This window comes from Triticum aestivum, chromosome 3A (genome assembly GCF_018294505.1).
Source record: "Triticum aestivum cultivar Chinese Spring chromosome 3A, IWGSC CS RefSeq v2.1, whole genome shotgun sequence".
NCBI lineage: Eukaryota > Viridiplantae > Streptophyta > Magnoliopsida > Poales > Poaceae > Triticum > Triticum aestivum.
In genome coordinates this window covers 589933591-589954833 of record NC_057800.1, presented here as the reverse complement: position 1 = coordinate 589954833, position 21243 = coordinate 589933591, and the positions used below count along the sequence as shown (strand labels likewise).

General features: G+C 42.1%; 1 protein-coding gene and 1 non-coding gene across 5 annotated transcripts; both read right to left on the bottom strand.

Moving 5' to 3' along the window:
* Positions 1-3303: 3303 nt before the first annotated feature.
* On the bottom strand, positions 3304-3377 carry TRNAI-AAU (transfer RNA isoleucine (anticodon AAU)). Its single transcript has one exon. It is a non-coding gene; the product is annotated as a tRNA-Ile (tRNA).
* An 806-nt stretch (positions 3378-4183) lies between these two features.
* Positions 4184-9404, bottom strand: LOC123062430 (ubiquitin-conjugating enzyme E2-17 kDa). Of its 4 annotated transcripts, XM_044485950.1 has the most exons (6): positions 9247-9404; positions 7995-8034; positions 6373-6451; positions 5590-5717; positions 5114-5218; positions 4184-4530 (listed from the first exon to the last, which is right to left on the bottom strand). In XM_044485950.1, the coding sequence occupies exons 1-6, from the start codon at positions 9402-9404 to the stop codon at positions 4387-4389; spliced, it is 654 nt and encodes a 217-aa protein (XP_044341885.1). In that variant the 3' UTR covers positions 4184-4386. The 4 variants fall into 4 exon arrangements, with proteins under 4 accessions (XP_044341885.1, XP_044341886.1, XP_044341888.1 ...); XM_044485951.1 differs by lacking the exons at positions 7995-8034; positions 9247-9404 and adding an exon at positions 7484-7688; XM_044485953.1 differs by lacking the exons at positions 7995-8034; positions 9247-9404 and adding an exon at positions 7484-7599 and having other exon boundaries at positions 6373-6454.
* Between the last annotated feature and the right edge of the window lie 11839 nt (positions 9405-21243).

The window sequence follows — 21243 nt, the reverse complement described above, 5'->3', positions numbered from 1 at the left end:
CTATAGAGGCTGTGGTAAAAAATTGAGAATATTTCGTAAAAGTAGTCATGTAGACTACTTACAAACCGGACCATCTCTGAAGAAGAAATTAGGTTTCAAGAGGGAACGAGTCAGGTGCATGTAAATTGAGTGTTGCTTTGTCAGCTGACCTAAAAATTATTTCCGCACTCAATACACGCCATTACATATATCATGTTAAAATTGGGCATTTTCCAGCATCAGTTTGCTATATTTAAGCAACTAAATGCATTTCTAGAAATTTTAAATAGACTGGTTTGCATGCGAACTGATAGCTCCTTTCTCAGTTAGTGTTCAAGCTTTTTCCACACTCAACATACACCATCACATGTGATATGCCAAAATTTAACATTGTTTTCAAGTCTTATCTGCAATATTTAAGCCTTGAAGTGCATGTACCTTCATTAAATACATTAAAAAAAATCTATGTAATGTCCTAAAAATAGCGGATAAACACTCGAAAGGGCCAAACTTTTACATGAAACTGTAAATGATGTACCTTTAATGTAGAATTTTTTTTCGGCCCTTAAGACTAAACCTAAAACACTAAAACCCTTCCATTATAAAAAATGGTAGAAAAAATACCAGTTTCCGGCACAAAAAAAACTCCCGCCACTGGTAGAAAAAAGTTGCAGTGGCGGGCATAAAACTGTGCCTGTCACTGCTACTTGAGTTACTAGTAGCGAGCACGTACTACTGCCTGCAATTGGTATTTTCTGAAAGATTTGCCTCGGGATAGAAAACACCAGTGGCAGACACGTATTGCTGCCCACCACTGGTAACATTTGTCCCAACTCAAATCTGGACACCTGCTACCAGTGTTAGGTGCAATTTGTCGTCCGCCACTAATAATTTTTCAGATTACCAGCGGCAGGCGCTATACTATGCCCGCAACTAATGTAAGTTCACCTATAAGCGAAATTGCATAGGAGCACCTACGGGCTCAACCCCCTGATATCCCACCATTGAATATGCATTGGGATTCACACCACTATATGTATTCATCATTTTTGTTGCATGTATGTTCTGAATTAGAGATGTATAACACTCTATTCTCTACATGCACTGGCCTACTCTACAACACGCTCCTGCTCTAGCCGCCAACATCCAACAACTAAAACTACATTTACTCAAGCAATGGTCACATCATCAGTTAATGCCTTTTCCATTGATTCCATCTATCCCCTTTCATCTTTCTTCAACTCTTTCGTCTCAAAGTTAAAAGCCATTTCACGAAATCAAACATTTCTACGGACAGGGGCACAAGTGAGTCCTTTGGTTTGAACTCCAAGAACAGATTCCAAGTCAAAGTTATCAAAATCCACTTTCTGGCCATTCCTTTGTATGAGTTTCTCTAAACCTTGGTACTTTTGAATATATTTTTTCCGATACTGCCAAGCTACTTAGGGTTATTCATACTTGGAGATTAAACCGAGTTTCAACAGTTCAAAACCACCATTACATTTGTTCCGGAACTGCCGACCTCAAATTCCACTTTGTCCAACCTTCTGTTGGTACTTCTGAGCATACATTTTCAGTGGCACTTCAGAGCTATCTCGAATCAGGATATAAGTTTGGTACATCCGCTTCTTTTCGTCCGGAACTTCTAAGCTACGACTTAGCTCTATTCTGCAGATTTTTTCAGTCTAACAGTTGCTCTGTTTTATGTGGTACTAACAAGAATTTGGTTTTACCGATACTTCTGAGTTGTTCTATCCTCACAAAAAAAATGTGCTACCTTTTTTTGTTTGGAACCATCGCTCATTCTCCCATTGGTACTTTTTGGGTTTCTGAACACTGTAGTGGCCATTCAATTTTTTTTTGAATTGTTCGATAGTTTCGCTAGTTTACTACTGGTGTTTTCGGGCCTTATTTACTTCTTCAATATCAAATTTTGAACTCTATATATATTCTCTTCCATACCCCTTTGCGGCTGAAATCACCACTCACCACCTCCATCTCACTCACAACATTCATCATTGTGAGCCATCACCCACATCCCATTCCACACAGTTCAATCCATCTACCACATAGAGAAAGAGAGATCCAAGGTTCATATGTTAATCGATTTATTTTGTTTGTTCGCTTTAGTGGGTGTTATGAAACCCTGGCTAACTTAACTATTACTCCCTCTGTTCTAAATTACTTGTCTTAGATTTATTCAGATACGGGCATATCTAGCTTAGATGGAGGTAATATTATTCCTTTTTGCCTAACCTCGGCTAAGCAACAGATGATAATAAGCAACATATGGAACAAATACATATGTGTCCATCAAAGTCGATTTGAGCCAGGTTTAACACGTCTGACCACTAAGCTACCAATTTAACATAAAGAAACTGATTCTGACAGCAACACTCGGTGAATAATTAATAAAATGGTTGCATGCATCGTTCAGATGCAGAGGCCGGGGTCATCCTCTTAAAAAACCCTGTGCAATTGGATTCAACAAACACTTGAACTAAGCAATAAAAAAATAGATGATAAATAGCCTCTTGTTCAGAGCAACAAATAAATAGCCTCTTGTTCAGAGCAACAAATAAATAAATCATCATATATTGTCTGACGAATGTTGATATTACGAGAAGTCATCATTAAGAACACATGAATTCCAGCTGAAACGGCAATCATCCATAAATCAGTGAACAAGAGGCCGGGGTCATCCTCTTAAAAAACCCTGTGCAATTGGATTCAACAAACACTTGAACTAAGCAATAAAAAAATAGATGATAAATAGCCTCTTGTTCAGAGCAACAAATAAATAGCCTCTTGTTCAGAGCAACAAATAAATAAATCATCATATATTGTCTGACGAATGTTGATATTACGAGAAGTCATCATTAAGAACACATGAATTCCAGCTGAAACGGCAATCATCCATAAATCAGTGAACAAGAGGCCGGGGTCATCCTCTTAAAAAACCCTGTGCAATTGGATTCAACAAACACTTGAACTAAGCAATAAAAAAATAGATGATAAATAGCCTCTTGTTCAGAGCAACAAATAAATAGCCTCTTGTTCAGAGCAACAAATAAATAAATCATCATATATTGTCTGACGAATGTTGATATTACGAGAAGTCATCATTAAGAACACATGAATTCCAGCTGAAACGGCAATCATCCATAAATCAGTGAACAAGAGGGCGGTAACTTGTTTTTGCTTCTGTTCAAGACGCTGCGTGCTGAGTTACTGAGTAGAGCCGAGAGAGTAGTGGGTTGTGTGTACTTGCTCAAGGCATGTCAAACTTGTAAAGGAAGGAAAAATAGAGGCAAAAATTGCAATTGGCCCATGCAGGTCTCGAACCTGCGACCTTCGCGTTATTAGCACGACGCTCTAACCAGCTGAGCTAATAGGCCAGTTGACGACAAAAAATTCCAATTGGCCTACTTATATCATGTATTTAAGGACATGTAGCGAAACCCAGAATCTTTAGATGCCTTGCCTACTATAAACAAGATTTCAAAATACTGGGATTTTATAAGAGCTGCCTTTAGATGGTGCATAGGAGGAAAAAAAAAGAGGTGTGGGCTCATGTTTGATATTCCTATAGAATGAGAAGTAATAGGAACATCTGAATCTGAATGGTCCAAAAGGCTTAGAAATTCCTACAGTCCAAAGAGGCGCTTAGTAAATCCAGGACTCCCAACGCAGACATGGTTGAGTCGATTTGTAGAATTCGGACAAATCAGGGTCCACTTAAATTTTGACCTTTTTAGAAAATAGAGATCATGCGCATAGATATTGATTAAAAACTTGCACAGGTTTTCACAAAATAAAATACTTCCTTCGTCTCATTATCATATTAATTGACGCTGAAATGGAACGGAGGGAGTATAAACTTTGTGACCTCGGCCAAGAGTGCTACAAAAGTTTTGAAGCTATAACTTTGTGACCTTACCTTTCCCGTCATTTTCATGCGATTCACAAATGGTACTATTGTTTTATGATTTTTTTTTGCTAACTTATATAAAAAGTATGCCCCAGAATCAGGATCTTTCTTAGTATTTTGCTGATGCCTAAGTTCACACTACAGCCAATTCGGAACCAACAATAGAGCAGTAACATGACCAGAGAGGAGACAAAAGCACCCAAAGTGGGCACATAACAAACATTTCCAGCCACGGGCACCATTTAGCGAATGGGAGAACCAACACTAGCATAGTTATCACGAGAAGCATATGTCAATTTCATTATGGACTTTGGCAATGATACGTTGATGTTTTGACTACGACGCGATCCTACATGGATCAGGGAGACACACGCGACCAACAAGTAATCAAAGAAAATAATGGCCCAGAGATAGTTTCTCGGGACAGCAACACAATCTTCTGCATGCAAGCAGTGGATACGAGCATGGGCTTCGGATCATCCCATGGCATACTTCTGCGTCCAGCTGCGGGCTGTCGTCTCGTACTTGGACCGATCCGTCTTGTACATGTGGGCAATCTCAGGGACGAGAGGGTCGTCCGGGTTAGGGTCGGTAAGCAGTGAGCAGATTGAAAGCAGAACCTGGTGAAAATAACATTACTGGGAGTTAGTAGTGCAGCTACATTCTGCATATGCAATGCACCAAATGGTAACTGTATTCTGTTCAAAAAATAAATAAATGGTAACTGTAGATTACTAGACCTCAAGGAGAGGGCTGTCAGATGTTTTTATCCCAACTGTACAGTTTTTATTAGGATGGTTTGCAATGTTTTGAGCCCCAAAAAAGTAACTGAGCTTAATATCTGCTAACAATATGATAGCATCAACATGAGGCAACACCAAATGACTGCATTTGGACAAACAATTAAGACTCCGGCCAAAAGGTCATGACAAGGCACGCAGCAACGTTCTAGAACCAGATGGCAAAACATTTAAAACTTTTTGTAGCGTCCATCAAATCACATCAAACATTTACTCCCTCCGTAAAGAAATATAAGAGCGTTTAGATCACTATAGTTGAGATTATAAATGGTGTAATGAAGCAATGCAGAGAACTGTAGCTCATCAAGAGTGCTAGACTGCTAGGGCATGTAAATAATTCGTTTACTATGTATATACAGCATATCAGCAAAAGGTGTAAAGGACTGAATTGTTGTGAGAGCACCTTAGAGATTGTCAAAGCAGGACTCCATTGCTCCTTCAGAATGTCGAGGCATATGCTTCCATTGCTATTGATGTTCGGATGGAAGACCTTTGTCTTGAACGATACCTGAAAGAAGAGATACTTGAGAACACAAAGGACGAAAAGGGAAGATTAAAAACAACAACAGGTAGACCCACAAAGTTGAACCTATCATAGAATGTGGTGTTAAAAAAAGATAAGATTCAGCAACAGAATTTTTCTTTTAAAATTAAGAGGTGATATAATAACGATTTCTGCAAACAAATGAGGCATAACAAGATACAGTTGATCCTTAATATCAAAATGCAGGGATGAACATAAATCACAGGATCGAACACTGAAACATCAATGGAACATGAAGAGAGGAGACATACTGACAGTTTGACAAGATCCATCTTTCAATAAAGATGACAAAGATGCAAGGAAATTTGTTTGGCTCAATATTGTTCAGCACTAACCTTCGGAGGCTTGAAGGGGTAGTCCGGGGGGAAATGGATATTCACTAAGAAAACACCTCCAGCATAGGGACTATCAGGAGGACCCATAATGGTTGCCTGCCAATGGAACATATCCTCGCCAGAAGGACCTAAATAAATAGAAACCTATAATAAATTAACACAATCATTTGTGCAAGCAAGGGAATAGTAAGCACTAAGCAGCAGCACGACATAATCCTGATTATAGAAGAACTGATGGTCAATTGTAGTGGTTGTTGATGGCTGCTCATCACTTACTAAGTTGAAATATACTTTAAAGCACAGGAAGACTATATGCTACTAGATACCTTAAATAAAAAAATCAATTTAGCTAGTCAACCGCAAAAAGGACACTGACAAGACAGAAGCTGATATATTGATACATTCTCTTTGGGCAAGAACAGCGAATGAAACTGTGTATTATAATCCAATTTCCTGGATAAGTGACTCAGCAAAATGAAATCCATTCAATGAAATAATACATTTTATCAATGGGTCGATGCCATAAATAGTTCCAGTGAAGTTATGGTCACGCTCAGAAATAATTGACAGCAAGGATATTTGTAGACATTGTGCATAATAAATAGCCTGCTAAAGGCTAACCTTGATGGACATAGCCCTGTAATTTCACCAGAGATGGAAGGTGAATTACTGGTGAATTACGATACACAAAGTTGAAAGCTCACATGACCACAGCACATATCAGTGCTAAGATGCAGACAACGTGGCTAACAGTCATAACTGAATCATAGATCTGGCTCGTACCTGCACTGCATGATGTCGGAGGATCTTTCTGCAAGTCCTTGAGTTCCTTCAGGATACGTTTTGAAGCCATGATAAGCTCCTGCTTTGAATTTTATTTACATGTTTATTAGACTGAAGAATAAGTCATTAACTCTAGAGTTTAAACATGTTTTTGTTCACCACATACTGCAATAAGTTGGCAGCATAAAAATAAACAAAAGGTAAAACAATACAGGTTTATTGCCTCGAAGTATTTAGCCTGACACTGAAGTAACTTCACTACTGACACGTATATATTGCTCCAAAGTAACCTAGAACATAAAGCTTCGATCAAGTAATGATTGGGTGGTAACCTTAACATATTCGTTCAATTACACCAACACAACAAGTTATTTCAAAGCTGGCAAAATTAAACAAACTAGCATAAAACTCATCCTGGGACAAATAATTAAAAAAATAATGTGGTTGTCAAATTAGCATTAACAGATAACGACCTTTAGACAACAGGCTGCCAAACTACATTAACAGGCAAGGCATATCCCACCAGATGAATCCCACAGGTTCACAAATCCATCTGGACATACAACAGATCACTGGCTACGCTAGACACGACGCTCTCCACGCACAGGAAAAAAAGTTGTGACGAGTTGCACTTTTCTGAATCGATGGAGCCTTGAGAAAATCTCAGTCGATTGAGACCTAGCAAGACCGTTTAGCCTGCATCACTGCACACACGATAAAAGGGACAACAAAAATACCTCGCCTCGACAGCCCGCAACTAGACGATCCTAACGAATCACATCATGCAACAGATCGAGCCTGACGATCCAACGGATTGAGCAGGCACACATCCAATCGACAGGCCGATGGACGAATCGCCACCGGCGCACAACAAATCTACGCGCATCACAGGCCATACTACAAGAGAGGCCCCGCCAGGCACCAGGCCACGGATCTACCAAAACAAAATATCAATCCAGTCACGGCCAACGGAATTGGGGGAAAATTACGCGAAGGCCGGGACGGAGACAGATCGGGGTCGGACCCCGGGCTTACCGGCGCCGATCTGCCGGAATCGAGGGAGGGGCGGCGAGGGGGAAAGGCGGGAGGGGATCGGGGGCGGAGGTGCTACCTTTTCTTCGCGGCGGCCACGAGAGGTCGGGATGGAGAGAGAGGCCCTCGCTCCTTTTCCGCTCGGGGTCTTTGCTCCCTCTGTTTTTGTTGGGTGCGCGCACCCGATGCACGGCGTTATATTTTCCTTTCCTGAAATAATTACGGGAAGGAAATCTAGCAGGGGACGAGGCGTTCGGAATACGGTTCTCCTGTGTGAAGGCGATGTCGACACAGTGAGGGCAGAACGGGGAATTTCGGTGGTCCAAGTTACGAACGGGTCAAATTATTCAACTGTATGGAACCTTACCGGTGCATCACATAAATATAGTTAGATTCTTCCGCCTCTTTCTTTTTTTCTCCAGTGGTATCACAATTTATGTACTACCACTTCCGTCTCGAATTATTTGTCTGACATTTGTCTAGATACAAATCTATCTGATAATAAAACGTGTTTAGACACATCCACCGATGTATCTAGACAAAACTAAAACAAATTATTTGGGATGGGGCGAATACACTGTGCTACTTACTTTCTTCGTCAGAACTGACTTGTCGCTGAAATTCCATGTTCTGCGACAAGTAATTCCGAACGGAGAAGTACTTACAAAAGTTTTTGTCGCGCAAGAGGCTTCGTCCAAATTTACGCACGTTCTTTTTCCTCTATTCATTATGATTTTCTTCCTCATGATTTATATTTTGTGGGTAATATTATCCGTCCATCGGATGAAAAAACGCGGATCTGGAAGCATTGAAAACTGCCACGTCAAGCGTGCGCACCTGCCGTTGGGAGCGAGCCTCGCACAAACGATTCCATCTCATAGAAGCTTATCCATCCATCTTCCTCGCCACTCCACAGCCCCCCACTACTTTCACGCCCTTCCCATCTCCATCCAACCCAACCATGAACGGCGCACGCGGGATCGTGCAGCTACCGACGACGAGACCAGGATGTCGTGGTTCCGGGAACAGGGCGGCGCACCCTGCAGCCACCAGTTCGTGTCGCACGGCGTGTGGGGAAGCACTATCGGGCCGCGTCAGCCACGCGACCAGGAACACTAGGGGCCACGACGACCGTGCATGAAGGGGAATCTCGTCGTTGTGGACGTTCTGATACGGGACGTCTCGGGAACGATCTTTCACGGTGCCAAAGAACTCACAAGGAGCAGCAACTATCTCTCTCAAATGGCAAGGAGCAAAAGGAAAACTCTCAAATATATTACAACGGATAACTAGCTTGGTTTACAAGGATGCAATTCAAACCATGAAACTTGTGAACCTATGAAGAATCACAAGAGAGAACCACAAGGATCCTATATGAATTGAGGACAGGCCCTCCAATCCACACACACGAGATAACACTCAACGATACTAGTGCTCACAGCACAAACACAACCTCACCGGCTGTCTACGAACATAATCTCAGAAATCTCATCCCCCTTCACATGGAACAACTGGGGAGTACTTATACTAGAAGCACCTACTAGTTAGGCGTGAAAACAACTCAAAATGAAAGGTAAATTCATGAGCCCCAAGCTGTAGCAGGAGCAAACTTGTTGAGCCTCTCGCTGTAATTAATTCCTGGACAACTTGCATGGAAACTTGCACAACTTTTAACTCAAGACCTCAAATGATGCACCATTTTTTTGAATGAAAGCTGACTTAAAAGACCATCTTTTCCAGCCTCTAAAACGTGCTAGACCCTTCTAGAATTAATTAGGTTTAGATGGGAAGTTGCAGCTGGAAATCTTATGTGTCATTTCTCCCAAAATAGGCACTGAAAACTTCCCCACTAAGATAATGGTTTTGCCCATGTTCTTCTTTGGCTGCTCTAATGGTTTAACATTTGTGTTAGCATGAACCTCAAACTTTGATGACATGTTCATGATCTGGTCCACATCACGTCTGTTGTGTCGACGCGCGTGGACGAGCACCGATGCCATGTCGGCCACGCGAGTAGGAACACCAGGGGCCGTAGTGTCTACACATGGAGAGGCACCTCCCTATCGCAGCCACCCGGTTGGTCGACACACGTGGACGAGCCCCTGGTGTTGTTGCTCGTGTTGCCAATGAGCCCAAAATAAAAAAATGAGAGAAAAGAGAGAAGAGGCAATGCTACTATCCTTTTTTCAGACTTGTGCTTCAAAGTAGCACCAAGATCTTCATGATAGAGAGTTTCCTATTTTGTCACTTATACTGGTGAAAATTTTTTATTATAAAACTTGGCTTGTATATTCCAATGATGGGCTTCCTCAAATTTCCCTAGGTCTTCGTGAGCAAGCAAGTTGGATGCACACCCACTATTTTTCTTTTGAGCTTTCATACACTTATAGCTCTAGTGCATCCGTTGCATGGCAATTCATACTCACTCACACTAATATCTATTGATGGGCATCTCCATAGCCAGTTGATACGCCTAGTTGATGTGAGACCATCTTCTTATTTTTATCTTCTCCACAACCACCATATTCTATTCCACCTATAGTGATATATCCATGTCAGACGCTCATATATTGCGTGAAAGTTGAAAAGGTTTGAGAACATCAAAAGTATGAAACAATTGCTTGGCTTGTCATCAGGGTTGTGCATGATTTAATACTTTGTGTGATGAAGATGGAGCATAGCCAGACTATATGATTTTCTAGGGATAACTTTCTTTGGCCATGTTATTTTGAGAAGACATGATTGCTTTGTTAGTATGCTTGAAATATTATTGTTTTTATGTCAATGTTAAACTTTTGTTTTCAATCTTATGGATCTGAATATTCATGCCACAATAAAGAAAAATTACATGGATAAATATGTTTGGTAGCATTCAACATCAAAAATTCTATAGGTAAATACGTCTCCAACGTATCTATAATTTCTGATTGTTTCATACTATTATATTATCTGTTTTGGATGTTTTATATGCATTAATATGCTATTTATATTATTTTGGGACTAACCTATTAACCTAGAGCCTAGTGCCAGTTTCTGTTTCTTCCTTGTTTTTGAGTTTTACAGAAAAGGAATATCAAACGGAGTCCAAACGGAATAAAACTTTTGCGATGATTTTTCTTGGACTAGAAGACACCTACGAGACTTGGAGAGGAGGTCAGAAGACCTACGAGGAGACGGCAAGCCGTAGGGGTGCGCCCCAGGGGGGCACCCCCTGGCTTGTGGTCCCCCTGGAGGCCCTCTAACCCTAATCTTCAGACTATAAATTCAGAAATATTCCCAAACCACCAGAGGCATCCACGAAAAAACTTTTCCATCTCCGCAAGCCTCTGTTCTTGTGAGATCCCATCTTGGGGCCTTTTCCGGCGATCTGCCGGATGGGGATTCGATCACGGAGGGCATCTACATCAACCCTATTGCCCCTCCGATGATGCATGGGTAGTTTACCTCAGACCTATGGGTCCATATCTAGTAGCTAGCTGGCTTCTTCTCTCTCTTTGACCTTCAATACAAAGTTCTCCTTGATGTTCTTGGAGATCTATCTGATGACCATACAGGAGTTACAGAATGAACAGAGACTAGTTAAGGGCGAGGTGACGATGTGTGTTGGAAGTGATTCTAAGGTTGATAAGATCACCATAACACATTCCCTCTACCTTCGAGATTAGTGTTGGACCTAAATAAATGTTATTTGGTGTTTGCGTTGAGCATGAATAGGATTGGATCATATTTATTGCAATACGGTTATTCATCTAAGTCAGAGAATAATTGTTGTTCTGTTTACATGAATAAAACCTTCTATGGTCATACACCCAATATAAATGGTTTATTGAATCTTGATCGTAGTGATACACATATTCATAATATTGATGCCAAAAGATGCAAAGTTGATAATGATAGTGCAACATATTTGTGGCACTACCGTTTAGGTCATATTAGTATAAAGCACATGAAGAAACTCCATGCAGATGGCTTTTGGAATCACTTGAATATGGATCATTTGATACTTGCGAACCATGCCTCATGGGCAAGATGACTAAAACTCCATTCTTCAGAACAATGGAGCGAGCCAATGGCTTATTGGAAATAATACATACCGATGTATGCGATCCAATGAGTGTTGAGGCACGCGGCGGGTATTGTTATTTTCTGACATTCACAGATGATTTGAGCAGATATGGGTATATCTACTTGATGAAACACAAGTATGAAACATTTGAAAAGTTCAAAGAATTTTAGACTGAAGTGGAGAATCATCGTAACAAGAAAATAAAGTTTCTACGATCTGATCACGGAGGCGAATATTTGAGTTACGAGTTTGGACTTCATTTAAAACAATGTGGAATAGTTTCACAACTCACGCCACCTGGAATACCATAGCATAAAGGTGTGTCCGAATGTTGTAACCGTACTTTATTAGATATGGTGCGATCTATGATGTCTCTTACTGATTTACCACTATCGTTTTGGGGTTATGCATTAGAGACAGCTGCATTCACGTTAAATAGGGCACCATCTAAATCCGTTGAGACGACACTGTATGAACTATGGTTTGGCAAGAAACCTAAGCTGTCATTTCTTAAAGTTCGGGGTTGCGATGCTTATGTGAAAAAGCTTCAGCCTGATAAGCTCGAACCCAAATCGAGAAGTGCATTTTCATAGGATACCCAAAAGAAACTATTGGGTACACCTTCTATCACAGATCCTAAGGCAAGATATTTGTTGCTAAGAATGGATCCTTTCTAGAGAAGGAGTTTCCCTCGAAAGAAGTGAGTGGGAGGAAAGTAGAACTTGATGAGGTAATTGTACCTTCACTCGAATTGGAAAGTAGCTCATCACAGAAGACCGTTCCCATGATGCCTACACCAACTATAGAGGAAGCTAATGATAATGATCATGAAACTTCATATCAAATTACTACCGAACCTCGTAGGTCAACCAGAGCATGTTCCGCACCAAAGTGGTACGGTAATCCGGTTCTGGAAGTCATGTTACTAGACCATGACGAACCTATGAACTATGGGAAGCGATGATGAGCCCAGATTCCGCAAAATGGCTTGAGGCCATGAAATCTGAGATAGGATCCATGTATGAGAACAAAGTATGGAATTTGGTGGACCTGCCCGATGATCGGCAAACCATTGAGAATAAATGGATCTTCAAGAGGAAGACAGACACTGAGGGTAGTGTTACTGTCTACAAAGCTCGACTTGTCGCAAAAAGGTTTTCGACAAGTTCAAGGTGTTGACTACGATGAGATTTTCTCACTCGTAGCGATGCTTAAGTCGGCCCGAATCATGTTAGCAATTGCCACATTTTATGATTATGAAATTTGGCAAATGGGTGTCAAAACTGCATTCCTTGATGGATATCTTAAAGAAGAGCTTATCACACCCGATCATCACGTTGGCAAATGGATGTCAAAACTGCATTCCTTGATGAAATTTGGCAAATGGATGTTTAACCCGAGTATTCTGGTTGTGTAAAACTGGCTTGCACCCGCTGTATGTGAACGTAGAGCTTATCACACCAGATCATCACGTGGTGTCTCGGCAAGACGAACTGTAGCAACGGTGCATACTTAGGGAGAACACTTGTTTGAAATTTAGTGAGAGATCATCTCATAATGCTACGCCGCACTAAGCAAAATAAGATGCATAAAGGGTAAACCTCACATGCAATCAAATAAGTGATATGATATGGCCATCATCATCTTGTGCCTTTGATCTCCATCTCCAAAGCACCGTCATGATCACCATCATCACCGGCTTGACACCTTGATCTCCATCGCAGCATCGTTGTCATCTCGCCAACTATTGCTTTTACGACTATCGCTACCGCTTAGTGATAAAGTAAAGCAATTGCATGGCGATTGCATTTCATACAATAAAGCGACAACCATATGGCTCCTACCAGTTGCTGATAATAGTGCTACAAAACATGATCATCTCATACAACAATTTATATAATCACGTCTTGACCATATCACATCACAACATGGCCTGCAAAAACAAGTTAGACGTCCTCTACTTTGTTGTTGCAAGTTTTACGTGGCTGCTACGGGCTTAGCAAGAACCGTTCTTACCTATGCATCAAAAAACACAATGCGGTATAGTGATTGCTTTTTGATCTTCAGAAAGAACCCTGTTCATTGAATCCGATTCAACTAAAGCTGGAGAAACTGACACCCACTAGCCACCTGTGTGTGAAGCACGTCGGTAGAACCAGTCTCGCGTAAGCGTACGCGTAATGTCGGTCTGAGCCGCTTCATCCAACAGTACCGCTGAATCAAGAATCAACTAGTGACGGCAAGCAATATGTATATACCCACACCCACAACTCCTTTGTGTTCTACTCGTGCATATAACATCTACGCATAGACCTGGCTCGGATGCCACTGTTGGGGAACACAGTAATTTCAAAAAAAAATCTACGCACACGCAAGATCCATCTAGGTGATGCATAGTAACGAGAGGGGAAGAGTATGTCTATGTACCCTCGTAGACCGAAAGCAGAAGCATTATGACAACGCGGTTGATGTAGTCGTACATCTTCACGATCCGACCGATCTTAGTACCGAACGTACGGCACTTCGTGTTCAACACACGTTCAGCTCAATGACGTCCCTCGTACTCTTGATACAGTTGAGTACGAGGGAGAGTTTCGTCAGCACGACGGTGTGGGGACGGTGATGATGAAGTTATCGGCGCAGGGCTTCACCTAAGCACTACGATGATATGACCGAGGTGGGATATGGTGGAGGGGGGCACCATACACGGCTAAGACAACTGTCAACTTGTGTGTTCTAGGGTGCCCCCTTGCCCTCGTATATAAAGGAGCAAGGGGGACGCCGGTCGGCCCTATAGTGGCGCGCCCCAAGTAGGATTCCTACCAGGAATCCTATTCCTATTAGGTTTCCAACAAGGGAAGAGAGAGGGGAAGGAAGGAGAGGGCGAGAGGGAGAAGGAAAGGGGGGCGCCGCCCCCTTCCCTAGTCCAATTCGAACCCAAAGGGGAGGGGGCGCGCGGCCTTCCCTAGCCGCCCCCTCTCTCTCTCCACTAAGGCCCATGAGGCCCGTTAGTTCCCCCGGGGGTTTCGGTAACCCTCGGGCACTCCGGTTTTATCCGAAACTTCTCCGGAACATTTCCAGTGTCCGAATATAGTCGTCCAATATATCAATATTTATGCCTCGACCATTTCGAGACTCCTCGTCATGTCCGTAATCACATCCGGGACTTCAAACTATCTTTGGTACATCAAAACACATAAACTCATAATACCGATCATCATCGAACGGTAAGCGTGCGGACCCTACGGGTTCGAGAACTATGTAGACATGACTGAGACACTTCTCCGGTCAATAACCAATAGCGGAACCTGGATGCTCATATTGGCTCCTAAATATTCTACAAAGATCTTTATCGGTCAAACCGCATAACAACATACGTTGTTCCCTTTGTCATCGGTATGTTACTTGCCCGAGATTCGTTCGTCGGTATCTCAATACCTAGTTCAATCTCATTGCTGGCAAGTATCTTTACCCGTTCCATAATGCATCATCCCGTAACTAACTCATTAGTCACATTGCTTGCAAGGCTTATAGTGATGTGCATTACCAAGAGGGCCCAGAGATACCTCTCCGACAATAGGAGTGACAAATCCTAATCTCGGTCTATGACAACTCAACAAACACCATCGGAGACACCTGTAGAGCATCTTTATAGTCACACAGTTATGTTGTGACGTTTGATAGCACACTAAGTGTTCCTTCGGTATTCGGGAGTTGCATAATCTCATAGTCATAGGAACATGTATAAGTTATGAAGAAAGCAATAGCAATAAACTAAACAATCATAGTGCTAAGCTGACGGATGGGTCAAGTCAATCACATCATTCTCTAATGATGTGATCCCGTTCATCAAATGATAGCTCTTTGTCCATGGCTAGGAAACTTAACCATCTTTGATTAACGAGCTAGTCAAGTAGAGGCATACTAGTGACACTCTGTTTGTCTATGCATTCACACATGTACTAAGTTTCCGGTTAATACAATTCTAGCATGAATAATAAACATTTATCATGATATAAGGAAATATAAATAACAACTTTATTATTGCCTCTAGGGCATATTTCCTTCATTGATAAGGTGATCAAAGCATATGGTCTTATACATACTTATGGTGAAGTCTGTATTTACAAGAAAGTGAGTGGGAGCTCTATAGCATTTATGATATTATATGTGGATGACATATTGTTGATTGGAAATGATATAGAATTTCTGGATAGCATAAAAGGATACTTAAATAAGAATTTTTCAATGAAAGACCTCGGTGAATCTACTTATATATTGGGCATCAAGATCTATAGGGATAGATCGAGACGCTTAATAGGACTTTCACAAAGCACATACCTTGACAAGATTTTGAAGAAGTTCAAAATGGATCAGTCAAACAAGGAGTTCGTGCCTATATTGTAAGGTGTGAAATTGAGTAAGACTCAAAGCCCGACCACGACATAAGATAGAGAGAGAATGAAAGTCATTCCCTATGCCTCAACCACAGGTTCTATAAAGTATGCCATGCTGTGTACCAGACCTATTGTGTACTTTGCCATGATTTTGGCAAGGGGGTACAATAGTGATCCAGGAGTAGATCACTGATAGCGGTCAAAACTATCCTTAGAGGACTAAGGAAATATTTCTCAGTTATGGAGGTGATAAAGAGTTCGTCGTAAAGAGTTACGTTGATGCAAGCTTTGACACTGATCTGGATGACTCTAAGTCTCGATCTGGATACATATTGAATGTGGGAGCAATCAGCTAGAGTAGCTCCATGCAGAGCATTGTAAACATAAAAATTTGCAAAATACATACGACTCTGAATGTGGCAAACCCATTGACTAAACTTCTCTCACAAGCAAAACATGATCACACCTTAGTACTCTTTGGGTGTTAGTCACATAGCGATGTGAACTAGATTATTGACTCTAGTAAACCCTTTGGGTGTTAGTCACATGGCGATGTGAACTAATCACATAAAGATGTGAACTATTGGTGTTAAATCACATGACGATGTGAACTAGATTATTGACTCTAGTGCAAGTGGGAGACTGAAGGAAATATGCCCTAGAGGCAATAATAAAGTTGTTATTTATATTTTCTTATATCATAATAAATGTTTATTATTCATGCTAGAATTGTATAAACCGAAAACTTGATACATGTGTGGATACATAGCCAAAACACAGTGTCCCTAGTAAGCCTCTACTAGACTAGCTCGTTAATCAAAGATGATAAGTTTCCTAACCATAGACATGTGTTGTCATTTGATGAACGGGATCACATCATTAGGAGAATGATGTGATGGATAAGACCCATCCGTTAACTTAGCATAATGATCGTTAAGTTTTATTGCTCTTGCTTTCTTCATGACTTATACATATTCCTTTGACTATGAGATTATGCAACTCCCGAATACCTGAGGAATACCTTGTGTGCTTTCAAACGTCACAACGTAATTGGGTGATTATAAAGATGCTCTACAGGTATCTCCGAAGGTGTTTGTTGGGTTGGCATAGATCGAGATTAGGATTTGTCACTCCGAGTAACGGAGAGGTATCTCTGGGCCCTTTCGGTGATGTGAAGGAAATATGACCTAGAGGCAATAATAAAGTTGTTATTTATATTTCCTTATATCATGTTAAATGTTTATTATTCATGCTAGAATTGTATTAACCGGAAACTTAGTACATGTGTGAATACATAGCCAAACCGAATGTCACTAGTATGCCTCTACTTGACTAGCTCGTTGAATCAATGATGGTTATGTTTCCTAACCATAGACATGAGTTGTCATTTGATTAACAGGATCACATCATTAGAGAATGATGTGATTGACTTGACACATCCATTAGCTTAGCACGATGATCGTTTAGTTTGTTGCTATTGCTTTCTCCATAACTTATACATGTTCCTATGACTATGAGATCATGCAACTCCCGAATACCGGAGGAACACTTTGTGCGCTACCAAACGTCACAACGTAACTGGGTGATTATAAAGGTGCTCTACAAGTGTCTCCGATGGTGTTTGTTGAGTTGGCATAGATCGAGATTAGGATTTGTCACTCCGATTGTCGGAGAGGTATCTCTGGGCCCTCTTGGTGCACATCAATATAATCCTTGCAAGCCATGTGACTAATGAGTTAGTTGCAGGATGATGCATTACGGAACGAATAAAGAGACTTGCCGGTAACGAGATTGAACTAGGTATTGAGATACCGACGATTGAATCTCAGGCAAGTAACATACCGATGACAAAGGGAACAACGTATATCGTTATGCGGTTTGACTGATAAAGATCTTCATAGAATATGTGGGAGCCAATATGAACATCCAGGTTCTGCTATTGGTTATTGACCGGAGACGTGTCTCGGTCATGTCTACATAGTTCTCGAACCCGTAGGGTCCGCACGCTTAACGTTCGGTGACGATCAGTATTATGAGTTTATATGTTTTCATGTACCGAAGGTTGTTCGGAGTCCCGGATATGATCACGAACATGAGGAGGAGTCTCGAAATGGTTGAGACATAAAGATCGATATATTGGATGACTATGTTTGGACATCGGAATGGTTCCGAGTAAGTTCGGGCATTAACCGGTACCGGAACCCCCCCGGGGAGTATATGGGCCCTAATGGGCTTTAGGGGAGAGAGGGAGGGGCTGCCTAGGGCAGGCCACGCTCCCCCAAGGCCTAGTCCGAATTGGACTAGGGGGGGAGGGGCGGCGCCCCCTCCTTCCTTCTCTTCTCTCTTCCCTTTTCTTCTCTCCTACTCCTACTACATGGAAGGGGGCGAATCCTACTCCCGGTGGGAGTAGGACTCCCCAGGGCGCGCCATAGTAGAGGGCTGGCCCTCCCCCTCCTCCACTCCTTTATATACGGGGGAGGGGGGCACCCCATAAACACAAGTTGATCATTGATCTCTTAGCCGTGTGCGGTGCCCCCCTCCACCATAATCCACCTGGGTCATATCGTAGCGGTGCTTAGGCAAAGCCCTGTTCGGGTAGCATCATCATCATCGTCATCACACCATTGTGCTGACGAAGCTCTCCCTCGACACTCTACTGGATCGTGAGTTAATGGGACATCACCGAGCCAAACGTGTGCAGATGGCGGAGGTAACATACTTTCGGTACTAGGATCGGTCGATCGTGAAGATGTACGACTACATCAACCGCGTTGTCATAACGCTTCCACTTACAGTCTACGAGGGTACGTGGACAACACTCTTCCACTCTCATTGCTATGCATCACCATGATCTTGCGTGTGTGTAGGATTTTTTTGAAATTACTACGTTCCCCAACAGTGGCATCCGAGTCAGGTTTATGTGTAGATGTTATATGCACGAGTAGAACACAAAGGAGTTGTGAGCATGGGTATATACATATTGCTTGCCATCACTAGTTGTTTCTTGATTCAGCGGTATTGTTGGATGAAGTGGCCCAGGCCGACATTACACGTACGCTTACGTGAGACTGGTTCTACCGACGTCCTTCGCACACAGGTGGCTAGTGGGTGTCAGTTTCTCCAACTTTAGTTGAATCGGATCCAATGAACAGGGTTCTTTCTGAAGATAAAAAAGAAATCACTATACCACATTGTGGTTTTTGATGCATAGGTAAGAACAGTTCTTGCTCAGCCCGTAGCAGCCACGTAAAACTTGCAACAACAAAGTAGAGGACGTCTAACTTGTTTTTGCAGGCCATGTTGTGATGTGATATGGTCAAGACATGATGCTAAATTTGATTGTATGAGATGGTCATGTTTTGTAACACAGTTATCGGCAACTGGCAGGAGCCATATGGTTGTCGCTTTATTGCATGAAATGCAATCGCCATGTAATCACTAAGTGGTAGCGATAGTCGTAGAAGCAATAGTTGGCGAGACGACAACGATGCTTCGATGGAGATCAAGGTGTCAAGCCGGTGACAATGGTGATCATGACGGTGTTTTGGAGATGGAGATCAAAGGCACAAGATGATTATGGCCATATCATATCACTTATATTGATTGCATGTGATGTTTATCCTTTATGCATCTTATTTTGCTTAGTTCGACGGTAGCATTATAAGATGATCTCTCACTAAATTTCAAGGTATAAGTGTTCTCCCTCGGTATGCACCGTTGCTACAGTCCGTCGTGCCGAGACACCACGTGATGATCGGGTGTGATAAGCTCTACGTTCACATACAACGGGTGCAAGCCAGTTCTGCACACGTGGAATACTCGGGTTAAACTTGACGAGCCTAGCATATGCAGATATGGCCTCGGAACACTGAGACCGTGATGTCTACTACACAACCTTCTTCTTGTAGACGTTGTTGGGCTTCCAAGTGCAGAGGTTTGTAGGACAGTAACAAATTTCCCTCAAGTGGATGACCTAAGGTTTATCAATCCGTGGGAGGCGTAGGATGAAGATGGTCTCTCTCAAACAACCCTGCAACCAAATAACAAAGAGTCTCTTGTGTCCCCAACACACCCAATACAATGGTAAATTGTATAGGTGCACTAGTTTGGCGAAGAGATGGTGATACAAGTGCCATATGGATGGTAGATATAGGTTTTTGTAATATGAAAATATAAAAACAGCAAGGTAACTAATGATAAAAGTGAGCGTAAACGGTATCGCAATGCTAGGAAACAAGGCCTAGGGTTCATACTTTCACTGGTGCAAGTTCTCTCAACAATAATAACATAATTGGATCATATAACAATCACTCAACATGCAACAAAGAGTCACTCCAAAGTCACTAATAGCGGAGAACAAACGAAGAGATTATTGTAGGGTACGAAACCACCTCAAAGTTATCCTTTCTGATCGATCTATTCAAGAGTCCGTAGTAAAATAACACGAAGCTATTCTTTCCATTCAATCTATGATAGAGTTCGTACAAGAATAACACCTTAGGACACAAATCAACCAAAACCCTAATGTCACCTAGATACTCCAATGTCACCTCAAGTATCCGTGGGTATGATCATACAATATGCACCACACAATCTCAGATTCATCTATTCAACCAACACAAAGAACTTCAAAGAGTGCCCCAAAGTTTCTATCGGGGAGTCAAGACGAAAACATGTGCCAATCCCTATGCATAAGTTCACGAGGTCATGGAACTCGCAACTTGATCACCAAAACATACATCAAGTGGATCACGTGATATCCCATTGTCACCACAGATAAGCACATGCAAGACATACATCAAGTGTTCTCAAATCCTTAAAGACTCAATCCGATAAGATAACTTCAAAGGGAAAACTCAATTCATCACAAGAGAGTAGAGGGGGGAAAACATCATAAGATCCAACTATAATAACAAAGCTCGCGATACATTAAGATCGTGCCAAATCAAGAACACGAGACAGAGAGATCAAACACATAGCTACTGGTACATACCCTCAGCCCCGAGGGTGAACTATGCCTCGTCGTCATGGAGAGCGCCGGGATGATGAAGATGACCACCGGAGAGGGATTACCCCCTCTGGCAGGGTGCCGAAACGGGTCTAGATTGGTTTTCGGTGGCTACAGAGGCTTGCAGCGGCGGAACTCCTGGTCTAGGTTATGTTCTGGAAGTTTGGGTATATATAATAGGTGTTGGAGTCGGGAACAAGTCAGGGGGGTCCCCGAGGCGGCCACGAGATAGGGGGGAGCGCCCAACAGGGTAGGGTGCGCCCCCACCCTCATGGTGGCCTCGGGACTCCTCTGGTCCATCTCCGGTACTCCATGGGCTTCTTCTGGTCCAAAAACAATCTCCGTGAATTTTCAGGCCAATTGGACTC